A 19,661-nucleotide genomic window follows, 5' to 3' on the forward strand; every position below is an offset into this window, starting at 1 on the left:
CCACCAACCTCCTGTGACCCTGTGATAGTTATCCTTGCTCCTCTTACAGTGGGAGAGCGCGACAAAGAGAGAGCAACAGAGAGAGAGAGCGACAGAGAGAGAGAGAGAGCGCGACAGAGAGAGAGAGAGAGAGAGAGAGAGCAACAAAGAGAGAGCGACAGAGAGAAAGCGACAGAGAGAAAGCGACAGAGAGAGAGAGCGACAAAGAAAGAGCAACAAAGAGAGAGCGACAGAGAGAAAGCGACAGAGAGAGAGAGAGCGACAAAGAAAGAGCAACAAAGAGAGAGAGCATCTACTTTGTTTACATCTACTTTGTTTATGACACAAGTAATTTTTCCAACAATTGTTTACAGGCAGATTATGTCAGCTTGGTTTCTCTTCAGTTTACCGTGTGAGATGGTTATTGCAGTAATTGCATTTTTCATCTACTGCCTCCTTCAATCCCTTTCTCTTTCTATTTTACTCTTGCTTCTCTCTCTCTTTCTCACTCACTCTCTTTCTCTCTCTGTCGCTCTCTCTTTGTCGCTCTCTCTCTGTCGCTCTCTCTCTGTCGCTCTCTCTTTGTCGCTTTCTCTTTGTCGCTCTCTCTCTGTCGCTTTCTCTCTGTCGCTTTCTCTCTCTGTCGCACTCTCTCTTTGTCTCTCTCTCTCTTTGTTGCTCTCTCTTTGTCTCTCTCTCTCTGTCGCTTTCTCTCTGTCGCTCTCTCTGTTGCTTTCTCTTTGTCGCTCTCTCTGTCGCTTTCTCTCTCTGTCGCTCTCTCTCTCTGTCGCTCTCTCTCTTTGTTGCTCTTTCTTTGTCGCTCTCTCTCTCTCTGTCGCTTTCTCTCTGTCGCTCTCTCTTTGTTGCTCTTTCTTTGTCGCTCTCTCTCTCTGTCGCTTTCTCTCTGTCGCTTTCTCTCTGTCGCTCTCTCTTTGTTGCTCTCTCTCTCTCTCTCTCTCTCTCTCTCTGTCGCTCTCTCTCTCTCTCTGTCGCTCTCTCTCTCTGTTGCTCTCTCTTTGTCGCGCTCTCTCTCTCTGTCGCTTTCTCTCTCTCTCTTCTCTCTTTGTCGCTCTCTCTTTGTTGCTCTCTCTCTCTCTGTCGCTCTCTCTCTCTGTTGCTCTCTCTTTGTTGCTCTCTCTTTGTCGCGCTCTCTCTCTCTATCGCTTTCTCTCTCTCTCGCTCTCTCTTTGTCGCTCTCTCTTTGTTGCTCTCTCTCTGTCGCTCTCTCTCTCTGTCGCTTTCTCTCTGTCGCTCTCTCTTTGTTGCTCTTTCTTTGTCGCTCTCTCTCTCTCTGTCGCTTTCTCTCTGTCGCTTTCTCTCTGTCGCTCTCTCTTTGTTGCTCTCTCTTTGTTGCTCTCTCTTTTCCGCTCGCTCTCTCTCTCTCTCTCTCTGTTGCACTCTCTCTCTCTCTCTGTCGCTCTCTCTCTCTCTGTTGCTCTCTCTTTGTTGCTCTCTCTTTGTCGCGCTCTCTCTCTCTGTCGCTTTCTCGCTCTCTCTTTGTCGCTCTCTCTTTGTTGCTCTCTCTCTCTGTTGCTCTCTCTTTGTTGCTCTCTCTTTGTCGCGCTCTCTCTCTCTATCGTTTTCTATCTCTCTCGCTCTCTCTTTGTCGCTCTCTCTTTGTTGCTCTCTCTCTGTCGCTCTCTCTCTGTCGCTCTCTCTTTGTTGCTCTCTCTCTGTCGCTCTCTCTCTCTGTCGCTTTCTCTCTCTGTCGCTTTCTCTCTCTGTCGCTCTCTCTTTGTTGCTGTCTCTTTTCCACTCGCTCTCTCTCTCTCTGTCGCTCTCTCTCTCTCTCTCTGTTGCTCTCTCTCTCTCTCTGTCTCTCTCTGTCGCTCTCTCTCTCTCTCTCTCTCTCTGTCGCTCTCTCTCTCTCTCTCTCTCTGTCTCTCTCTCTGTCGCTCTCTCTCTCTCTTTCGCTCTCTCTCTGTCCCAGTTCCATGCGGTGTTTTACTGTGTCTCTGTGGAAGTGTAGGTTTTCTGTTTTCTTAACAGAGTAGAGCTACCTGATGGTTTATCTAGGGCTGTGGGCACAAACTTTTTATAGTCCCGTACCCCTTCGAACATTCAGGCTCCAACTGCATACCCCCTCTAGCACCAGGGTCAGCACACTCTCAAATGTTGTTTTTTGCCATTATTGTACATTTAACATTTACATTTAAGTCATTTGGCAGACGCTCTTATCCAGAGCGACTTACTGTAAGCCTGCCACACACATACATTACAATACATTTATTAAAAATGAATGTTTAAGTTTACATACACTTAGGTTGGAGTCATTAATAGGTTTTCAACCACTCCACAAATGTCTTGTAAACAAACCATAGTTTTGGCAAGTCGGTTAGGACATCTACTTTGTTTATGACACAAGTAATTTTTCCAACAATTGTTTACAGGCAGATTATTTCACTTATAATTCACTGTATCACAATTCCAGTGGGTCAGAAGTTTACAGACACTAAGTTAACTGTGCCTTTAAACAGTTTGGAAAATTCCAGAAAATGATGTCATGGCTTTAGAAGCTTCTGATAGGCTAATTGACATCATTTGAGTCAATTGGAGGCATACCTGTGGATGTATTTCAAGGTCTACCTTCAAACTCAGTCCCTCTTTGCTTGACATCATGGGAAATTCTAAAGAAATCATCCAAGACCTCAGAAATAAAATTGTAGACTTCCACAAGTCTGGATCATCCTTGGGAGCAATTTCCAAACGCCTGAAGGTACCACGTTCATCTGTACAAACAATAGTATGCAAGTATAAACACCATGGGACGACGCAGCCATCATACCGCTCAGGAAGGAGTTCTGTCTCCTAGAGATGAACGTACTTTGGTGTGAGAAATGCAAATCAATCCCAGAACAACAGCAAAGGACCTTGTGAAGAAGCTGGAGGAAACAGGTACAAAAGTATCTATATCCACAGTAAAACAAGTCCTATATCAACATAACCTGAAAGGCCGCTCAGCAAGGAAGAAGCCACTGCTCGAAAAACCGGCATAAAAAAAGCCAGACTATGGTTTGGAACTGCACACGGGGACAAAGATCATACTTTTCGTACAAAATCATGCAAAAATAGAACTGTTTGGCCATAATGGCCATCATTATGTTTGGAGGATAAAGGGGGAGGCTTGCAAGACGAAGAACACCATCCCAACCGTGAAGCACGGTGGTGGCAGCATCATGTTGTGGGGGCGCTTTGTTGCAGGAGGGACTGGTGCACTTCACAAAATAGATGGCATCATGAGGCAGAAAAAATATGTGGATATATTGAAGCAAAATCTCAAGACATCAGTCAGAAGTTAAAGCTTGGTCGCAAATGAGTCTTCCAAATGGACATTGACCCCTAGCATACTTCCAAAGTTGTGGCAAAATGGCTTAAGGATAACAAAGTCAAGGTATTGGAGTGGCCATCACAAAGACCTGACCTCAATCCGATAGAAAATTTGTGGACAGAACTGAAAAAGCGTGTGCAATCAAGGAGGCCTAAAACCTGACTCAGTTACACCAGCTGTGTCAGGAGGAATGGGCCAACATTCACGCAACTTATTGTGGGATACTTGTGGAAGACCCAAGTTGTTTGACCCAAGTTAAACAATTTAAGGCAATGCTACCAAATACTAATTGAGTGTATGTGAACTTCTGACCCACTGGGAATGTGATGAAAGAAATTAAGGCTGAAAGAAATCATTCTCTCTACTATTATTCAGACATTTCACACACACAAAATAAAGTGGTGATCCTATCTGACCCAAGACAGGGAATATTTACTAGGATTAAATGTCAGGAATTGTGAAAAACTGAGTTTAAATGTATTTGGCTGTGTAAGATAGTGTATGTAAACTTCTGACTTCAACTGTATGTACAGTACAAAATCCATGTGTACGTGTCTGCATATTGCGTATGCTATCGTGTGTGTGTACCCATTGGATGTGCTCGTGGAAGCAGAGCAACTTGTGTTGTCGACAGGTGCAGGTGTAGTACTGCTGGTAGTAGCAGTACTACCAGTAGAGCTGGTATGTGTCTCTATGAACGCGGGCCTTTCTTTTTTTTCTATGGATGCGGGCCTTATCTGATTGGAGTAAACTAACCTGATTGGAGTAAACTAACAATCCTACCATCCCTAACCAGATTGAAGTAAACTAACGATCCTACCATAACTAACCTGATTGGAGTAAACTAACGATCCTACCATCCTAACCTGATTGGAGTAAACTAGCGATCCTACCATCCCTAACCTGATATGAGTAAACTAACGATCCTACCATCCTAACCTGATTGGAGTAAACTAACGATCCTACCATCCCTAACCTGATATGAGTAAACTAGCGATCCTACCATCCCTAACCTGATATGAGTAAACTAACGATCCTACCATCCTAACCTGATTGGAGTAAACTAACGATCCTACCATCCCTAACCTGATATGAGTAAACTAACGATCCTGACATCCTAACCTGATTGGAGTAAACTAATGGACAATAAATATTCTACTGCTACAACTATTTTAACTCACATCAACAGTAGCTGTAGTTAAATAATTATACATATATTCCTAATTTCTTCTTTCTTCAAGTGCTGGATTTTAACCCACAGCGGCCAATCCACCATTCATTCTGATCTTAACTCCAACCCTCCGTTGTCCACAGAACAACCCATCTTTCCCAGTATAACGCCATTTTAATATTTCCTTTTGCAATAAATCCCTCCATTTTACGCTGATGTAGAACATTTCTACTGATATTGTACCAAAAAGACTAGAATGATATTTCTCATTGACTGATGGTGGTTTTTCAGATCTCCTAACAATACAGTTTGCAGTTCCATCTGAACCCTGATATTATGACATAACAATCATTCCTGGACCTGATTCCAAAAGCAAGCCACAGATAGACAGTACCAGAAAATATATTCTATTGATTGTTTCCTCGTGACAGAGTCTGCACAAGGATGACTGTTCAATGCCCCACATATTGAGATTTTTTTGGTATTTTATATATTTTATATAGTAGCTTAAATTGAAACTAATGACTTGATGAGTCGATTGTTGTTTTATATGTCAGTTCATAGACCCAAGGTATTGGGACATAACAAAATTGACTTCAACTAACTTGAATTTTATTGGTTGTTAGCGTCTTAATTATGTTGTCGTGATATCCTCCTCCCTAATCAGGATCCATTCATCAGCGCTCTCTCTCTCTCTCTCTCTCTCTCGCTCCCTCTCTCTCTCGCTCCCTCGCTCTCTCTCTCCTTCTCTCTCCCTTCATCAGCTCCTGCTCTAATAGCCTCTGCTTGTTTGGCAACATATTGATCAGACATCGTATCAACAAGGCTGTTAATGACACAACAGACACACAAAACAGTACAAATGTGTCTACAGTATGTTACTACCCGCAAATCTTGCCCTCTATCTATGTTAATACCCCCTTGTCTGGCCCTCTGTCTGTGTTACTATACCCACGTCTGGCTGTTCTGCCTGTGTTACTACCTGCATGCCTGGCTGTCCTGTTTATGTTACTACCCCCTTGTCTGGCCCTCTGTCTGTGTTACTATACCCACGTCTGGCTCTCTGTCTGTGTTACTACCCCCACTTCTGGCTGTTCTGTCTGTGTTACAACCCCCACGTCTGGCCCTCTGTCTGTGTTACTACCCCCACTTCTGGCTGTTCTGTCTATGTTACTACCCCCACGTCTGGCTGTTCTGTCTGTGTTACTACCCCCACGTCTGGCTGTCCTGTCTATTTTACTACCCCCCACGTCTGGCTGTTCTGTCTGTTTGTACCCCCACGTCTGGCTATTCTGTCTATGTTACTACCCCCCACGTCTGGCTGTTCTGTCTATGTTTCTACCCCTACGTCTGGCTGTTCTGTCTATGTTACTACCCCCACGTCTGGCTGTTCTGTCTATGTTTCTACCCCTACGTCTGGCTGTTCTGTCTTTGTCCATGTTTCTGTCTCTTTGTCGCTCTGTCTGGCTGTCTCTCTCTCACACCCTTCTTTCTCCTCCTCCTCTCTCTTGTTCATCTCTATCACTCTCTTACCCCCTCTCCTCATCTCTATGTCTCTCTCCCTCCCTCTCTTTCACCCCTGCTCTCTCCCTTTCTCCCTCCTGGGTCTGTCATTGAGTGCACCTCCATATTTAATGTGTGTTTGTTCTCTGCTCCAGAGAGGGTATTGGTCCTAAATGGTTGAAGTCCCTGTGTAGGGCAGCACTTTGCGTTACCATTCTGTGTGTGTGTGTGTGTGTGTGTGTGTGTGTGTGTGTGTGTGTGTGTGTGTGTGTGTGTGTGTGTGTGTGTGTGTGTGTGTGTGTGTGTGTGTGTGTGTGTGTGTGTGTGTGTGTGTGTGTGTGTGTGTGTGTGTGTGTGTGTGTGTGTGTGTGTGTGTGTGTGTGTGTGTGTTGTGTGTGCACTTTTGTTCCATTCTGTTCTGTTCTTTTTACTCAGAGCTTAATGCATTTATCTACAGCTCCATGTGTTGTTTTGTTTTCTCTGTAGCTTGTTTTTCTTTTGTCACTGGTTTCCAGAGATCCCTACTTCTCAGAGTGACACAGGAGGAAGTGGAGTGAGTCATTCACTTCGTGTTGCAGTTTATGTTTCAGTCACTACCACAGGGGTTTCTCCTCTACCTTTCTGGATCAGTGTGTGTGTAACCTTATTTGAGATGCAGTGTTTCTGTCTTTTTGACTCTCTGTCTCACCTTTTCTCGCTCTCTGTCTCACCTTTTCTCTCTCCTTTTCTCATTTTCTCTCTCTCTTTTCTCTCTCTCTCTTTTTCTCTGGCTCTCTCTTTTCTCTCTCTCTGTCTCTCTCTCTCTTTTCTCTCTCTCTCCCCTTTTCTCTCTTTTTATCTCTCTCTCTTTTCTCTCTCTGTCTCCTTTTCTCTCTCTCTCTGTCTCCCCCCTCTGACTCTCTTACAACATGTGGTTGTGATGAGTAGCAGGTCATTGCAGTTGATGATTCTCTCTCTCACTCTCTCTCTCTTTTTCTCTCCCTTTCAATTAAATTCAAGGGGCTTTATTGGCTTGGGAAACATGTGTTAACATTACCAAATCAAGTGAGGCAGATAATATACAAAAGTGAAATAAACAATACATATTAGCACTAAACATTACACATACAGAAGTTTCAAAACAATGAAGACGTTACAAATGTCATATTATATGTGTGTATATATATATATATATATGTGTATGTATATATATATATATATATATATATATATATATATATATATATATATATATATATATATACAGTGTTGTAACAATGTACAAATGGTTAAAGTACACAAGGGAACATAAATAAGGGTTGATTTACAATGGTGTTTGTTCTTCACTGGTTGCCCTTTTCTTGTGGCAACAGGTCACAAATCTTGCTGCTGTGATTGCACACTGTGGAATTTCACCCAGTAGGTATGGGAGTTTATCAAAATTGGGATTGTTTTCAAATTCGTTGTGGATCTGTGTAATCTGAGGGAAATATGTCTCTCTAATATGGTCATACATTGGACAGGAGGTTAGGAAGTGCAGCTCAGTTTCCACCTCATTTTGTGGGCAGTGAGCACATAGCCTGTCTTCTCTTGAGAGCCATGTCTGCCTACCGCGGCCTTTCTCAATAGCAAGGCTATGCTCACTGAGTCTGTACATAGTCAAAGCTTTCCTTAAGTTTGGGTCAGTCACAGTGGTCAGGTATTCTGCCGCTGTGTACTCTCTATTTAGGGCCAAATAGCATTCTAGTTTGCTCTGTTTTTTTGTTAATTCTTTCCAATGTGTCAAGTAATTATCTTTTTGTTTTCTCATGATTTGGTTGGGTCTAATTGTGCTGCTGTCCTGGGGCTCTGTGGGGTGTGTTTGTGTTTGTGAACAGAGCCCTAGGACCAGATTGCTTAGTGGATTCTTCTCCAGGTTCATCACTCTGTAGGTGATGGCTTTGTTAAGGAAGGTTTGAGAATCGCTTCCTTTTAGGTGGTTGTAGAATTTAATGGCTCTTTTCTGGATTTTGATCATTCGTGGGTATCGGCCTAATTCTGCCCTGCATGCATTATTTGGTGTTCTACGTTGTACACGGAGGATATTTTTGAAGAATTCTGCATGCACAGTCTCAATTTGGTGTTCATCCCATTTTGTGAAATCTTGGTTGGTGAGCGGCAATGGACTCTATGACTGATTCAAGTATTTTTAGCCAGATCCTAATTGGTATGTTGAATTTTATGTTCCTTTTGATGGCATAGAATGCCCTTCTTGCCTTGTCTCTCAGATCGTTCACAGCTTTGTGGAAGTTACCTGTGGCGCTGATGTTTAGGCCAAGGTATGTATAGTTTTTTGTGTACTCTCGGGCAATGGTGTTGAGATGGAATTTGTATTTGTGGTCCTGGTGACTGGACCTTTTTTGGAACACCATTATTTTGGTCTTACTGAGATTTACTGTCAGGGTCCAGGTCTGGCAGAATCTGTGCAGAATATCTAGGTGCTGCTGTAGGCCCTCCTTCGTTGGTGACAGAAGCACCAGATCATCAGCAAACAGTAGACATTTGACTTCAGATTCTAGTAGGGTGAGGCCGGGTGCTGCAGACTTTTCATTGATATATATGTTGAAGAGGGTGGGGCTTAAGCTGCATCCCTGTCTCACCCCTCACTCTCTCACTCTCCTCATCTCTTCCCCTCTTTCTCTCCCTCTCTGTCTCCTATTCCTCCTCTCTCCTCTCTCTCTCTGACGGTAGTCTTGTATGGTGATCTCCAGGTGAGGTCTCAATTCTCTCTCTCTCTCTCTCTCTCTCTCTCTCCCTCTCTCTCTCTCTCTCTCTCTCACTCAGTTGTGTTGTTGTTTTGCAGGTCAGTCTACCGACAGCTCCGTGGGGGAGGTGTCCATGCAAGTGGATCTCATCTCTCACCCTGGCACCGGAGAGCACAAAGTCAACGTGAAGGGTGAGACACACACAGACAAGCACTCACACATGCCATTCCTGTACACAAACACACAGAGGAGGAAAGCTGAAACTGTGAAACAATTAAACCTCACTTTACCCCTTAGATAAGAACATTACAACAACGATTTATCATTCTTAGTCAAATCTATTCATATCTGTAATGTTCAAAGAGGAACCACTGGGAGGAACATGGATAGTTGGATTGTAGTTGTAGGCTAATGTTAAGCTGTGGTCATTTTCAAATAGACTGCTGCTACACTACGTCCTACTTGAAACCCTATAATACAGAGCACTAGTCAGACAGAGACAGAGACCAGCGGTTTAAACCTTATTTTACAGAACACTATTCAGACAGAGACCAGAGGTTAAAACCTTATTTTACAGAACACTAGTCAGTCAGAGACCAGTGGTTTAAACCTTATTTTACAGAACACGAGTCAGTCAGAGACCAGCGGTTTAAACCTTATTTTACAGAACACTAGTCAGTCAGAGACAGAGACCAGCGGTTAAAACCTTATTTTACAGAACACTAGTCAGACAGAGACCAGCGGTTTAAACCTTATTTTACAGAACACTAGTCAGTCAGAGACCAGCGGTTTAAAACTTATTTTACAGAACACTAGTCAGACAGAGACCAGCGGTTTAAACCTTATTTTACAGAACACTAGTCAGTCAGAGACCAGCGGTTTAAAACTTATTTTACAGAACACTAGTCAGACAGAGACCAGCGGTTTAAACCTTATTTTACAGAACACTAGTCAGACAGAGACCAGCGGTTTAAACCTTATTTTACAGAACACTAGTTAGACAGAGACCAGCGGTTTAAACCTTATTTTACAGAACACTAGTCAGTCAGAGACCAGCGGTTTAAACCTTATTTTACAGAACACCAGTCAGTCAGAGACCAGCGGTTTAAACCTTATTTTACAGAACACTAGTCAGACAGAGACAGAGACCAGCGGTTTAAACCTTATTTTACAGAACACTAGTCAGACAGAGACCAGCGGTTTAAACCTTATTTTACAGAACACTAGTCAGTCAGAGACCAGCGGTTTAAACCTTATTTCACAGAACACTAGTCAGACAGAGACCAGCGGTTTAAACCTTATTTTACAGAACACTAGTCAGTCAGAGACCAGCGGTTTAAACCTTATTTTACAGAACACTAGTCAGACAGAGACAGAGACCAGCGGTTTAAACCTTATTTTACAGAACACTAGTCAGACAGAGACCAGCGGTTTAAACCTTATTTTACAGAACACTAGTCAGTCAGAGACCAGCGGTTTAAACCTTATTTTACAGAACACTAGTCAGACAGAGACCAGCGGTTTAAACCTTATTTTACAGAACACTAGTCAGACAGAGACCAGCGGTTTAAACCTTATTTTACAGAACACTAGTCAGACAGAGACCAGCGGTTTAAACCTTATTTTACAGAACACTAGTCAGACAGAGACCAGCTGTTTAAACCTTATTTTACAGAACACTAGTCAGTCAGAGACCAGCGGTTTAAACCTTATTTTACAGAACACTAGTCAGACAGAGACCAGCGGTTTAAACCTTATTTTACAGAACACTAGTCAGACAGAGACCAGCTGTTTAAACCTTATTTTACAGAACACTAGTCAGACAGAGACCAGCGGTTTAAACCTTATTTTACAGAACACTAGTCAGACAGAGACCAGCTGTTTAAACCTTATTTTACAGAACACTAGTCAGTCAGAGACCAGCGGTTTAAACCTTATTTTACAGAACACTAGTCAGACAGAGACCAGCGGTTTAAACCTTATTTTACAGAACACTAGTCAGACAGAGACCAGCTGTTTAAACCTTATTTTACAGAACACTAGTCAGTCAGAGACAGAGACCAGCGGTTTAAACCTTATTTTACAGAACACTAGTCAGACAGAGACCAGCGGTTTAAACCTTATTTTACAGAACACTAGTCAGTCAGAGACCAGCGGTTTAAAACTTATTTTACAGAACACTAGTCAGACAGAGACCAGCGGTTTAAACCTTATTTTACAGAACACTAGTCAGACAGAGACCAGCGGTTTAAACCTTATTTTACAGAACACTAGTCAGTCAGAGACCAGCTGTTTAAACCTTATTTTACAGAACACTAGTCAGACAGAGACCAGCGGTTTAAACCTTATTTTACAGAACACTAGTCAGACAGAGACCAGCGGTTTAAACCTTATTTTACAGAACACTAGTCAGTCAGAGACCAGCGGTTTAAACCTTATTTTACAGAACACTAGTCAGACAGAGACCAGCGGTTTAAACCTTATTTTACAGAACACTAGCCAGTCAGAGACCAGCGGTTTAAACCTTATTTTACAGAACACTAGTCAGACAGAGACCAGCTGTTTAAACCTTATTTTACAGAACACTAGTCAGACAGAGACAGAGACCAGCGGTTTAAACCTTATTTTACAGAACACTAGTCAGACAGAGACAGAGACCAGCTGTTTAAACCTTATTTTACAGAACACTAGTCAGACAGAGACAGAGACCAGCTGTTTAAACCTTATTTTACAGAACACTAGTCAGACAGAGACAGAGACCAGCTGTTTAAACCTTATTTTACAGAACACTAGTCAGACAGAGACAGAGACCAGCTGTTTAAACCTTATTTTACAGAACACTAGTCAGACAGAGACAGAGACCAGCTGTTTAAACCTTATTTTACAGAACACTAGCCAGTCAGAGACCAGCGGTTTAAACCTTATTTTACAGAACACTAGTCAGACAGAGACCAGCGGTTTAAACCTTATTTTACAGAACACTAGTCAGACAGAGACAGAGACCAGCGGTTTAAACCTTATTTTACAGAACACTAGTCAGACAGAGACAGAGACCAGCGGTTTAAACCTTATTTTACAGAACACTAGCCAGTCAGAGACCAGCGGTTTAAACCTTATTTTACAGAACACTAGTCAGACAGAGACAGAGACCAGCGGTTTAAACCTTATTTTACAGAACACTAGTCAGACAGAGACAGAGACCAGCGGTTTAAACCTTATTTTACAGAACACTAGTCAGACAGAGACAGAGACCAGCGGTTTAAACCTTATTTTACAGAACACTAGTCAGACAGAGACCAGCGGTTTAAACCTTATTTTACAGAACACTAGTCAGACAGAGACCAGCGGTTTAAACCTTATTTTACAGAACACTAGTCAGACAGAGACCAGCGGTTTAAACCTTATTTTACAGAACACTAGTCAGACAGAGACCAGCGGTTTAAACCTTATTTTACAGAACACTAGTCAGACAGAGACCAGCGGTTTAAACCTTATTTTACAGAACACTAGTCAGACAGAGACCAGCGGTTTAAACCTTATTTTACAGAACACTAGCCAGTCAGAGACCAGCGGTTTAAACCTTATTTTACAGAACACTAGTCAGACAGAGACAGAGACCAGCGGTTTAAACCTTATTTTACAGAACACTAGTCAGACAGAGACCAGCGGTTTAAACCTTATTTTACAGAACACTAGCCAGTCAGAGACCAGTCAGAGACCAGTCAGAGACCAGCAGTTTCAACTATTCAACTAGTCAACTATTTCAAAATTGGGCTGCCTGTGTAAATGCAGCCTGAGTGACTCACGTTCAATCACCAGTAGTTTTAGAACAAGTGTTTTATTTAAAAGTACATGGACCAGTGATTTTAGAACAAGTATCCTATTTCAGTGTTCATAGTGGATGGATGGATATGGGTGGGTGAGTGGGTGGATCGATGTGTGCATTGATGGATGATTTGATTGACTGTTTGATTGATTGACTGATCGACTGATTGATTGACTGATTTTTTTATTGACTGATTGATTGATGTGTCTCTGTCATTTCTCTCCAGTGGTGGGGGTCAACAACCTAAGCTGGCAGACCAATGCAATGTTCCGACCGTTCGTGGAGGTGAATGCGGTCGGGCCGCACCTCGCCGACAAGAAACGCAAGTTCACCACCAAGACCAAGAACAACAATTGGTCACCAAAGTACAACGAAACATTCCAATAGTAAGTCTGCTTTATTGTCTAAAGTAAGTCCGGTTTATTGTCCAAAGTAAGTCTAGTTTATTGTCTGAAGTATGTCTGCTTTATTGTCTGAAGTATGTCTGCTTTAGTGTCTAAAGTAAGTCTGGTTTATTGTCCAAAGTAAGTCTGGTTTATTGTCCAAAGTAAATCTGGTTCATTGTCTAAAGTAAGTCTGGTTTATGGTCTAAAGTAAGTCTGGTTAATTGTCTAAATGAAGTCTTGTTTATTTTCTAAAGGTCTGGTTTATTGTCTGAAGTAAGTCTGCTTTATTGTCAATTAAGTCTGGTATATTGACTGACATACAATAAACATTCTGGTAGTAAGTCTGGTTTATTGTCTAAAGGTCTGGTTTATTGTGTAGAGTAAGTCTGCTTTATTGTCAAAGTAAGTCTGGTTAGTTGTCTGATGTACAATTAAACATTCTGATTGTAAATCTGGTTTTGTAACGGCATTCAGAGGTGGAAGAAGGATCGGACCAAAGCGCATCGTGTTCATGATGTAATATTTAATGAAACGAGCTAAACACTGAAATACAAAACAATAAAGTGAACGAACGAAAACCGAAACCGTGTGGGTGTCACGGGACGTGGACCCCACTTCACCATAGTTTTTTTGCACCTCTTAGCCCGCCTCCGTGGCCTCTTTAGAGTGGCTACCCTCGCCGCCGACCTTGGACTGGGGTCTCATGCCACGGGTCCCAAATGGACGGGAGACTCTGGCAGCGCCGGACAGGCGGGAGACTCCGGCTATGCCGGAAGGGCGATTCTGGCATCGCCTGGCTGACTGACGGCTCTGGCGGCTCCTGGCTGAATGACGGCTCTGGCGGCTCCTGGCTGACTGACGGCTCTGGCGGCTCCTGGCGGCTCCTGGCTGACTGACGGCTCTGGCGGCTCCTGGCTGACTGACGGCTCTGGCGGCTCCTGGCTGGCTGGCGGCTCTGGCGGCTTCTGGCTGGCTGACGGCTCTGGCGGCTCCTGGCTGACTGACGGCTCTGGCGGCTCCTGGCTGACTGGCGGCTCCTGGCTGACTGACGGCTCTGGCGGCTCCTGGCTGACTGGCGGCTCCTGGCTGACTGGCGGCTCCTGGCTGACTGGCAGATCCTGGCTGAGGCTCTGGTGGCTCCTGGCTGACTGGCGGCTCCTGACTGACTGGCGTCTCTGGCGGCTCCTGACTGACTGGCGTCTCTGGCGGGCTCCTGGCTGACTGGCGGCTCTGGTGGCTCCTGGCTGACTGGCGGATCCTGGCTGAGGCTCTGACGGCTCAGGACAGACTGGCGGCTCTGGTGGCTCAGGACAGACTGGCGGCTCTGGCGGCTCAGGACAGACTGGCGGCTCTGGCGGCTCAGGACAGACTGGCGGCTCTGGCGGCTCAGGACAGACGGGAGACTCTAGACGGGAGACTCTGGCGGCTCACGACAGATGGGAGACTCTGGCGGCTCAGGACAGACGGGAGACTCTGGCGGTGCTGGACAGGTGGGAGCACCTGTAGGGAGGAGACGGAGAGACAGCCTGGTGCGGGGGGCTGCCACCTGAGGGCTGGTGCGTGGAGGTGGCACCGGATAGACCGGACCGTGAAGGCACACTGGAGCTCTTGAGCACCGAGCCTGCCCAACCTTACCTGGTTGAATGCCCCCGTAGCCAGGCCAGTGCAGCGAGTTGGAATAGCCCGCACTGGGCTGTGCTGGCGAACCGGGGACCCCATGCGTAAGGCTGGTGCCATGCACGCCGGTCCGAGGAGACCCACTGGAGACCAGATGCGCAGAGCCGGCTTTTTGCTACACTCGCATTAACATCTGCTAACCATGTGTATGTGACAAATAAAATTTGTATGTGACAAATAAAATTTGATTTGATGTCACCTGGCTCGATGCCCGCTCTAGCCCGGCCGATACGGCGAGCTGGGATGTAAGCACACCGGGCTAAGCACGCGTACTGGGGACACTGTGCGCTCCACCACATAACACGGTGCCTGACCAGTACGACGCCCTCTCTCTCCACGGTAAGCACGGGGAGTTGTTGCAGGTCTCCTACCTGCCTTCGCCACACTCCCTGTGTGCCTCCCCACAATACATTTTTGGGACTGCCTCTCGGGCTTCCAGCCGCGCTGCCGTGCTGCCCCCTCCTCATACCGGCGCCTCTCTGCTTTCGCTCCCTCCAGCTCTGCTTTGGGGCGGCGATATTCCCCTGGCTGTGCCCAGCGTTCTTTGCTGTCCAGAATCTCCTCCCATTTCCAGTTCTCCAAATATCGCTGCCTCTCCTGCTGCTGCTCGTTACCACGCTGCTTGGTCCTTTGGGGGTGGGTGTTTCTGTAACGGATGTCGTCTGGATATAGAGAGGAAGACCAAAGTGCAGCGTGGTAAGTGTTCAAGATGTAATATTTAATGAAATGAACTGAACACTGAAATACAAAACAATAAAGTGAACGAACGAAAGCCGAAACAATACCATGTGGACCAAACACTCACATGGAAAACAAGCACCCACAAACTAAAAGTGAAACCCAGGCTACCTAAGTATGATTCTCAATCAGGGACAACAATTGACAGCTGCCTCTAATTGAGAACCATACTATGCCGAACTCAAAAACCAACATAGAAAAACAAACAGAGTGCCCACCCCAACTCACGCCCTGACCATACATACCTTAAGGGAACATTTCGACAATCACCGTATAGTTAGTGAGAAAGTCCCTATTGGAACTGTACGGTCCCTTACTAGACGTCCGAAAACATTTTAGAAATTCGGGGACGGCGTCGGGCCGAGCGGTAGGGCCAGACCTACCGGGAAGTCATCAAATGAACTTTGTCGGACATTCGGTTTTCGTTTAATAAAATAAACAAATTTTAGCCCATTTTTGCGCAATGCCGGAATATCCCACAAGAGGGCATAAGCAATCATATTGCTATTGGACAAAACATCACGAATCACGACGTGCCATATCTCGGAAACCGAAAATATTTCGAAGCCGAAACTTGGTGAGCGTAGGTTTGGCATTATGGGAAGATGGCCCCGAACAAGATGGCGTCTAGGCCTCAACGGTTTTTGAGTTATGGCCATATTTCTGGGATTAAAGGTCCAAAATGAAAATAGAGAAAAGATTTTTTTCACTTCACGTCAAAGTCAAGGAGCCTCCGGTGTCAATAAAAAAAAAATCGGCCATTTATCTATCGTCATTTACGAGAAATCGTACGTTGACCAGATCGTGATGTTCAGATATAGGTGTTTTTTTTTTTCAACGGTTACAGATCCAGTTGCAGGGTGTTCATACGAGTATTTTTAAAATGTGCTGCGGAGCTCTGCGACATTTCTGTGATTTTCTATGATTTTCTGAAATAACACACACTCACTAAACCCTCCGTAAATAACTCAGTTCTTAACGTAAAGACTTAAAACTCAGGATTCTGTAAAGGCATACCCCAATGAGGATATGAGTTTATTTATAGCTTCCTGTGCCAACCGGAAGTGCCATAATTGGCGTCTCAGGGGCTGTTTGGAAGGGTTAAAAAAATCAGATCTGTCCAAAACTTCATATGTGTGATTAGACAACCCCCATGAACTGTAAATCAGTCATTTTTCCCAACAGATGTCAAAGAAAAGCTCTCACACACACACACACAGCAAGGATGGAGTGACAAAGCGTGGTGTTTAAAGACACAGAGAGCAGGCAATGGCATAAACATAATCCCAAGGCCGTGCCGAGTCCAACGAGGTGCCCCGCTTGACCGTAGCTCACTCGGTCTGAGCGCAGCGACCATGAGAAAAATAGGCCCACAATGAAGCCTGCACCACAATGTCATTTGATTTTGGGTGACAGCGGCGGAACCGTTAGGTTTAGAAGGACAATTCAAACACAGGACTGTTCCTAAGGTCCTCCCGATCTGTGCAAGCCTAACCTTGACTGTGTGGCATTAACCTTTCACAGTTAAAAGAAGGTGTTTACAAAAAAACAGTGTGCATTGACTTCTCTCCCCATAGGAATACATTGCCTGCTCCCCTAAATACAACCTGGGGTCTTTATGGGTTATGAATGCTGTATGAACCTGTCTTCTATGACATTCCATCAGACCACTATGAGGTCTACCTGTGTCGATTCTAAGCTTCCTGGAGCAACCGGAAGTGGTTAAATTGACCCAAAGGTATTTGGATGTACATCACCTCGAAAGGTGCCGAGGCCTCTGCATTATTCAACCCTGTGTAGATCAGTCAATTCTCAACTTAAAGACTTAAAACTCAGGATTCCCTAGGTTTCTATGTCAGTCAAGACATGTGTGTATTTATAGCTTCCTGTGCCAACCGGAAGTGCCATAATTGGTGACTCAGGGGCTGTTTGGAAGGGTTAAAAAATCAGATCTGTCCAAAACTTCATATGTGTGATTAGACAACCCCCATGAACTGTAAATCAGTCATTTTCCCAACAGATGTCAAAGAAAAGCTCTCACACACACACACAGCAAGGATGGAGTGACAAAGCGTGGTGTTTAAAGACACAGAGAGCAGGCAATGGCATAAACATAATCCCAAGGCCGTGCCGAGTCCAACGAGGTGCCCCTCTTGACCGTAGCTCGCTCGGTCTGAGCGCAGCGACCATGAGAAAAATAGGCCCACAATGATGCCTGCACCACAATGTCATTGGATTTTGGGTGACAGCGGCGGAACCGTTAGGTTTAGAAGGACAATTCAAACACAGGACTGTTCCTAAGGTCCTCCCGATCTGTGCAAGCCTAACCTTGACTGTGTGGCATTAACCTTTCACAGTTAAAAGAAGGTGTTTACAAAAAAACAGTGTGCATTGACTTCTCTCCCCATAGGAATACATTGCCTGCTCCCCTAAATACAACCTGGGGTCTTTATGGGTTATGAATGCTGTATGAACCTGTCTTCTATGACATTCCATCAGACCACTATGAGGTCTACCTGTGTCGATTCTAAGCTTCCTGGAGCAACCGGAAGTGGTTAAATTGACCCAAAAGGTATTTGGATGTACATCACCTCGAAAGGTGCCGAGGCCTCTGCATTATTCAACCCTGTGTAGATCAGTCAATTCTCAACTTAAAGACTTAAAACTCAGGATTCCCTAGGTTTCTATGTCAGTCAAGACATGTGTGTATTTATAGCTTCCTGTGCCAACCGGAAGTGCCATAATTGGTGACTCAGGGGCTGTTTGGAAGGGTTAAAAAAATCAGATCTGTCCAAAACTTCATATGTGTGATTAGACAACCCCCATGAACTGTAAATCAGTCATTTTTCCCAACAGATGTCAAAGAAAAGCTCTCACACACACACACAGCAAGGATGGAGTGACAAAGCGTGGTGTTTAAAGACACAGAGAGCAGGCAATGGCATAAACATAATCCCAAGGCCGTGCCGAGTCCAACGAGGTGCCCCTCTTGACCGTAGCTCGCTCGGTCTGAGCGCAGCGACCATGAGAAAAATAGGCCCACAATGATGCCTGCACCACAATGTCATTGGATTTTGGGTGACAGCGGCGGAACCGTTAGGTTTAGAAGGACAATTCAAACACAGGACTGTTCCTAAGGTCCTCCCGATCTGTGGAAGCCTAACCTTGACTGTGTGGCATTAACCTTTCACAGTTAAAAGAAGGTGTTTACAAAAAAACAGTGTGCATTGACTTCTCTCCCCATAGGAATACATTGCCTGCTCCCTAAATACAACCTGGAGTCTATATGGGTTATGAATGCTGTATGAACCTGTCTTCTATGACATTCCATCAGACCACTATGAGGTCTACCTGTGTCGATTCTAAGCTTCCTGGAGCAACCGGAAGTGGTTAGATTGACCCAAAAGGTATTTGGATGTACATCACCTCGAAAGGTGCCGAGGCCTCTGCATTATTCAACCCTGTGTAGATCAGTCAATTCTCAACTTAAAGACTTAAAACTCAGGATTCCCTAGGTTTCTATGTCAGTCAAGACATGTGTGTATTTATAGCTTCCTGTGCCAACCGGAAGTGCCATAATTGGTGACTCAGGGGCTGTTTGGAAGGGTTAAAAAAATCAGATCTGTCCAAAACTTCATATGTGTGATTAGACAACCCCCATGAACTGTAAATCAGTCATTTTTCCCATAAAAATTCAAAGGAAAAATAAATCACACAGATACACAACTTGGATGGAGGGACGTATTGGGGTGTGTAGAGACTGACAGTGCCTCCAATAGTTAGCTTTGTTCGAGCTAAAAAAGAACCGTCAGACCTAGAGTTCCGAAACTTTAGAATCCTGTTCTAGACCTCAGGTAGATAGTGCGTGGTGAGTTACGGCGCTCTAGGAGGTTCTCGGACCGAGAAACAGCTTCGAACATTTGCAATGACTTCAATTCATTTTGACCATTACGAAAATGGCGACATTTAGAAATGTCCCAGAGACACAAGACTAGGTGCATTGTGACCGTCTCGGCCCATAGAGACAGAACCCAACATCTCGGTCCGATAGCTCATTCAAGGACCCCGTAGCAAGGCATTGAAAAAAGTGGATTTTCAGCACCAATTAGGCTTTTACTCGGACACCAAATGACCTATCGGGCCGAAACTCGGGATTCGGGGTCGCCTCACATAGGACTACACATAATGTCCGAACTGGCCCCGCAGCTAGAAAGTAACTATGTGTTTTATGGTTTTTTAATGTTTTGTACCGAAGGCCTTGTGAATTTTGGGCCAGCTCTGAAGTATGTTATACTTGGCTCCTAAATGAGTTGGGAAAAGTGGGTTTGGT

At 44.6% G+C, this 19,661-nt stretch overlaps 1 protein-coding gene across 1 annotated transcript in view; it reads left to right on the forward strand.

The window, feature by feature from the left end:
• The window catches only part of LOC135551546 (protein unc-13 homolog C-like), a 284,691-nt gene that overhangs the window by 250,627 nt on the left and 14,403 nt on the right, over nt 1-19,661 (forward strand). Inside the window, exons 31-32 of the mRNA XM_064982756.1 lie at nt 8,803-8,895; nt 12,757-12,916. Coding sequence (XP_064838828.1) covers nt 8,803-8,895; nt 12,757-12,916 — 253 coding nt within the window. The remainder of the gene's footprint in view (nt 1-8,802; nt 8,896-12,756; nt 12,917-19,661) is intronic.

The sequence above is a fragment of the Oncorhynchus masou genome, chromosome 1 (assembly GCF_036934945.1).
Source record: "Oncorhynchus masou masou isolate Uvic2021 chromosome 1, UVic_Omas_1.1, whole genome shotgun sequence".
Lineage (NCBI taxonomy): Eukaryota > Metazoa > Chordata > Actinopteri > Salmoniformes > Salmonidae > Oncorhynchus > Oncorhynchus masou.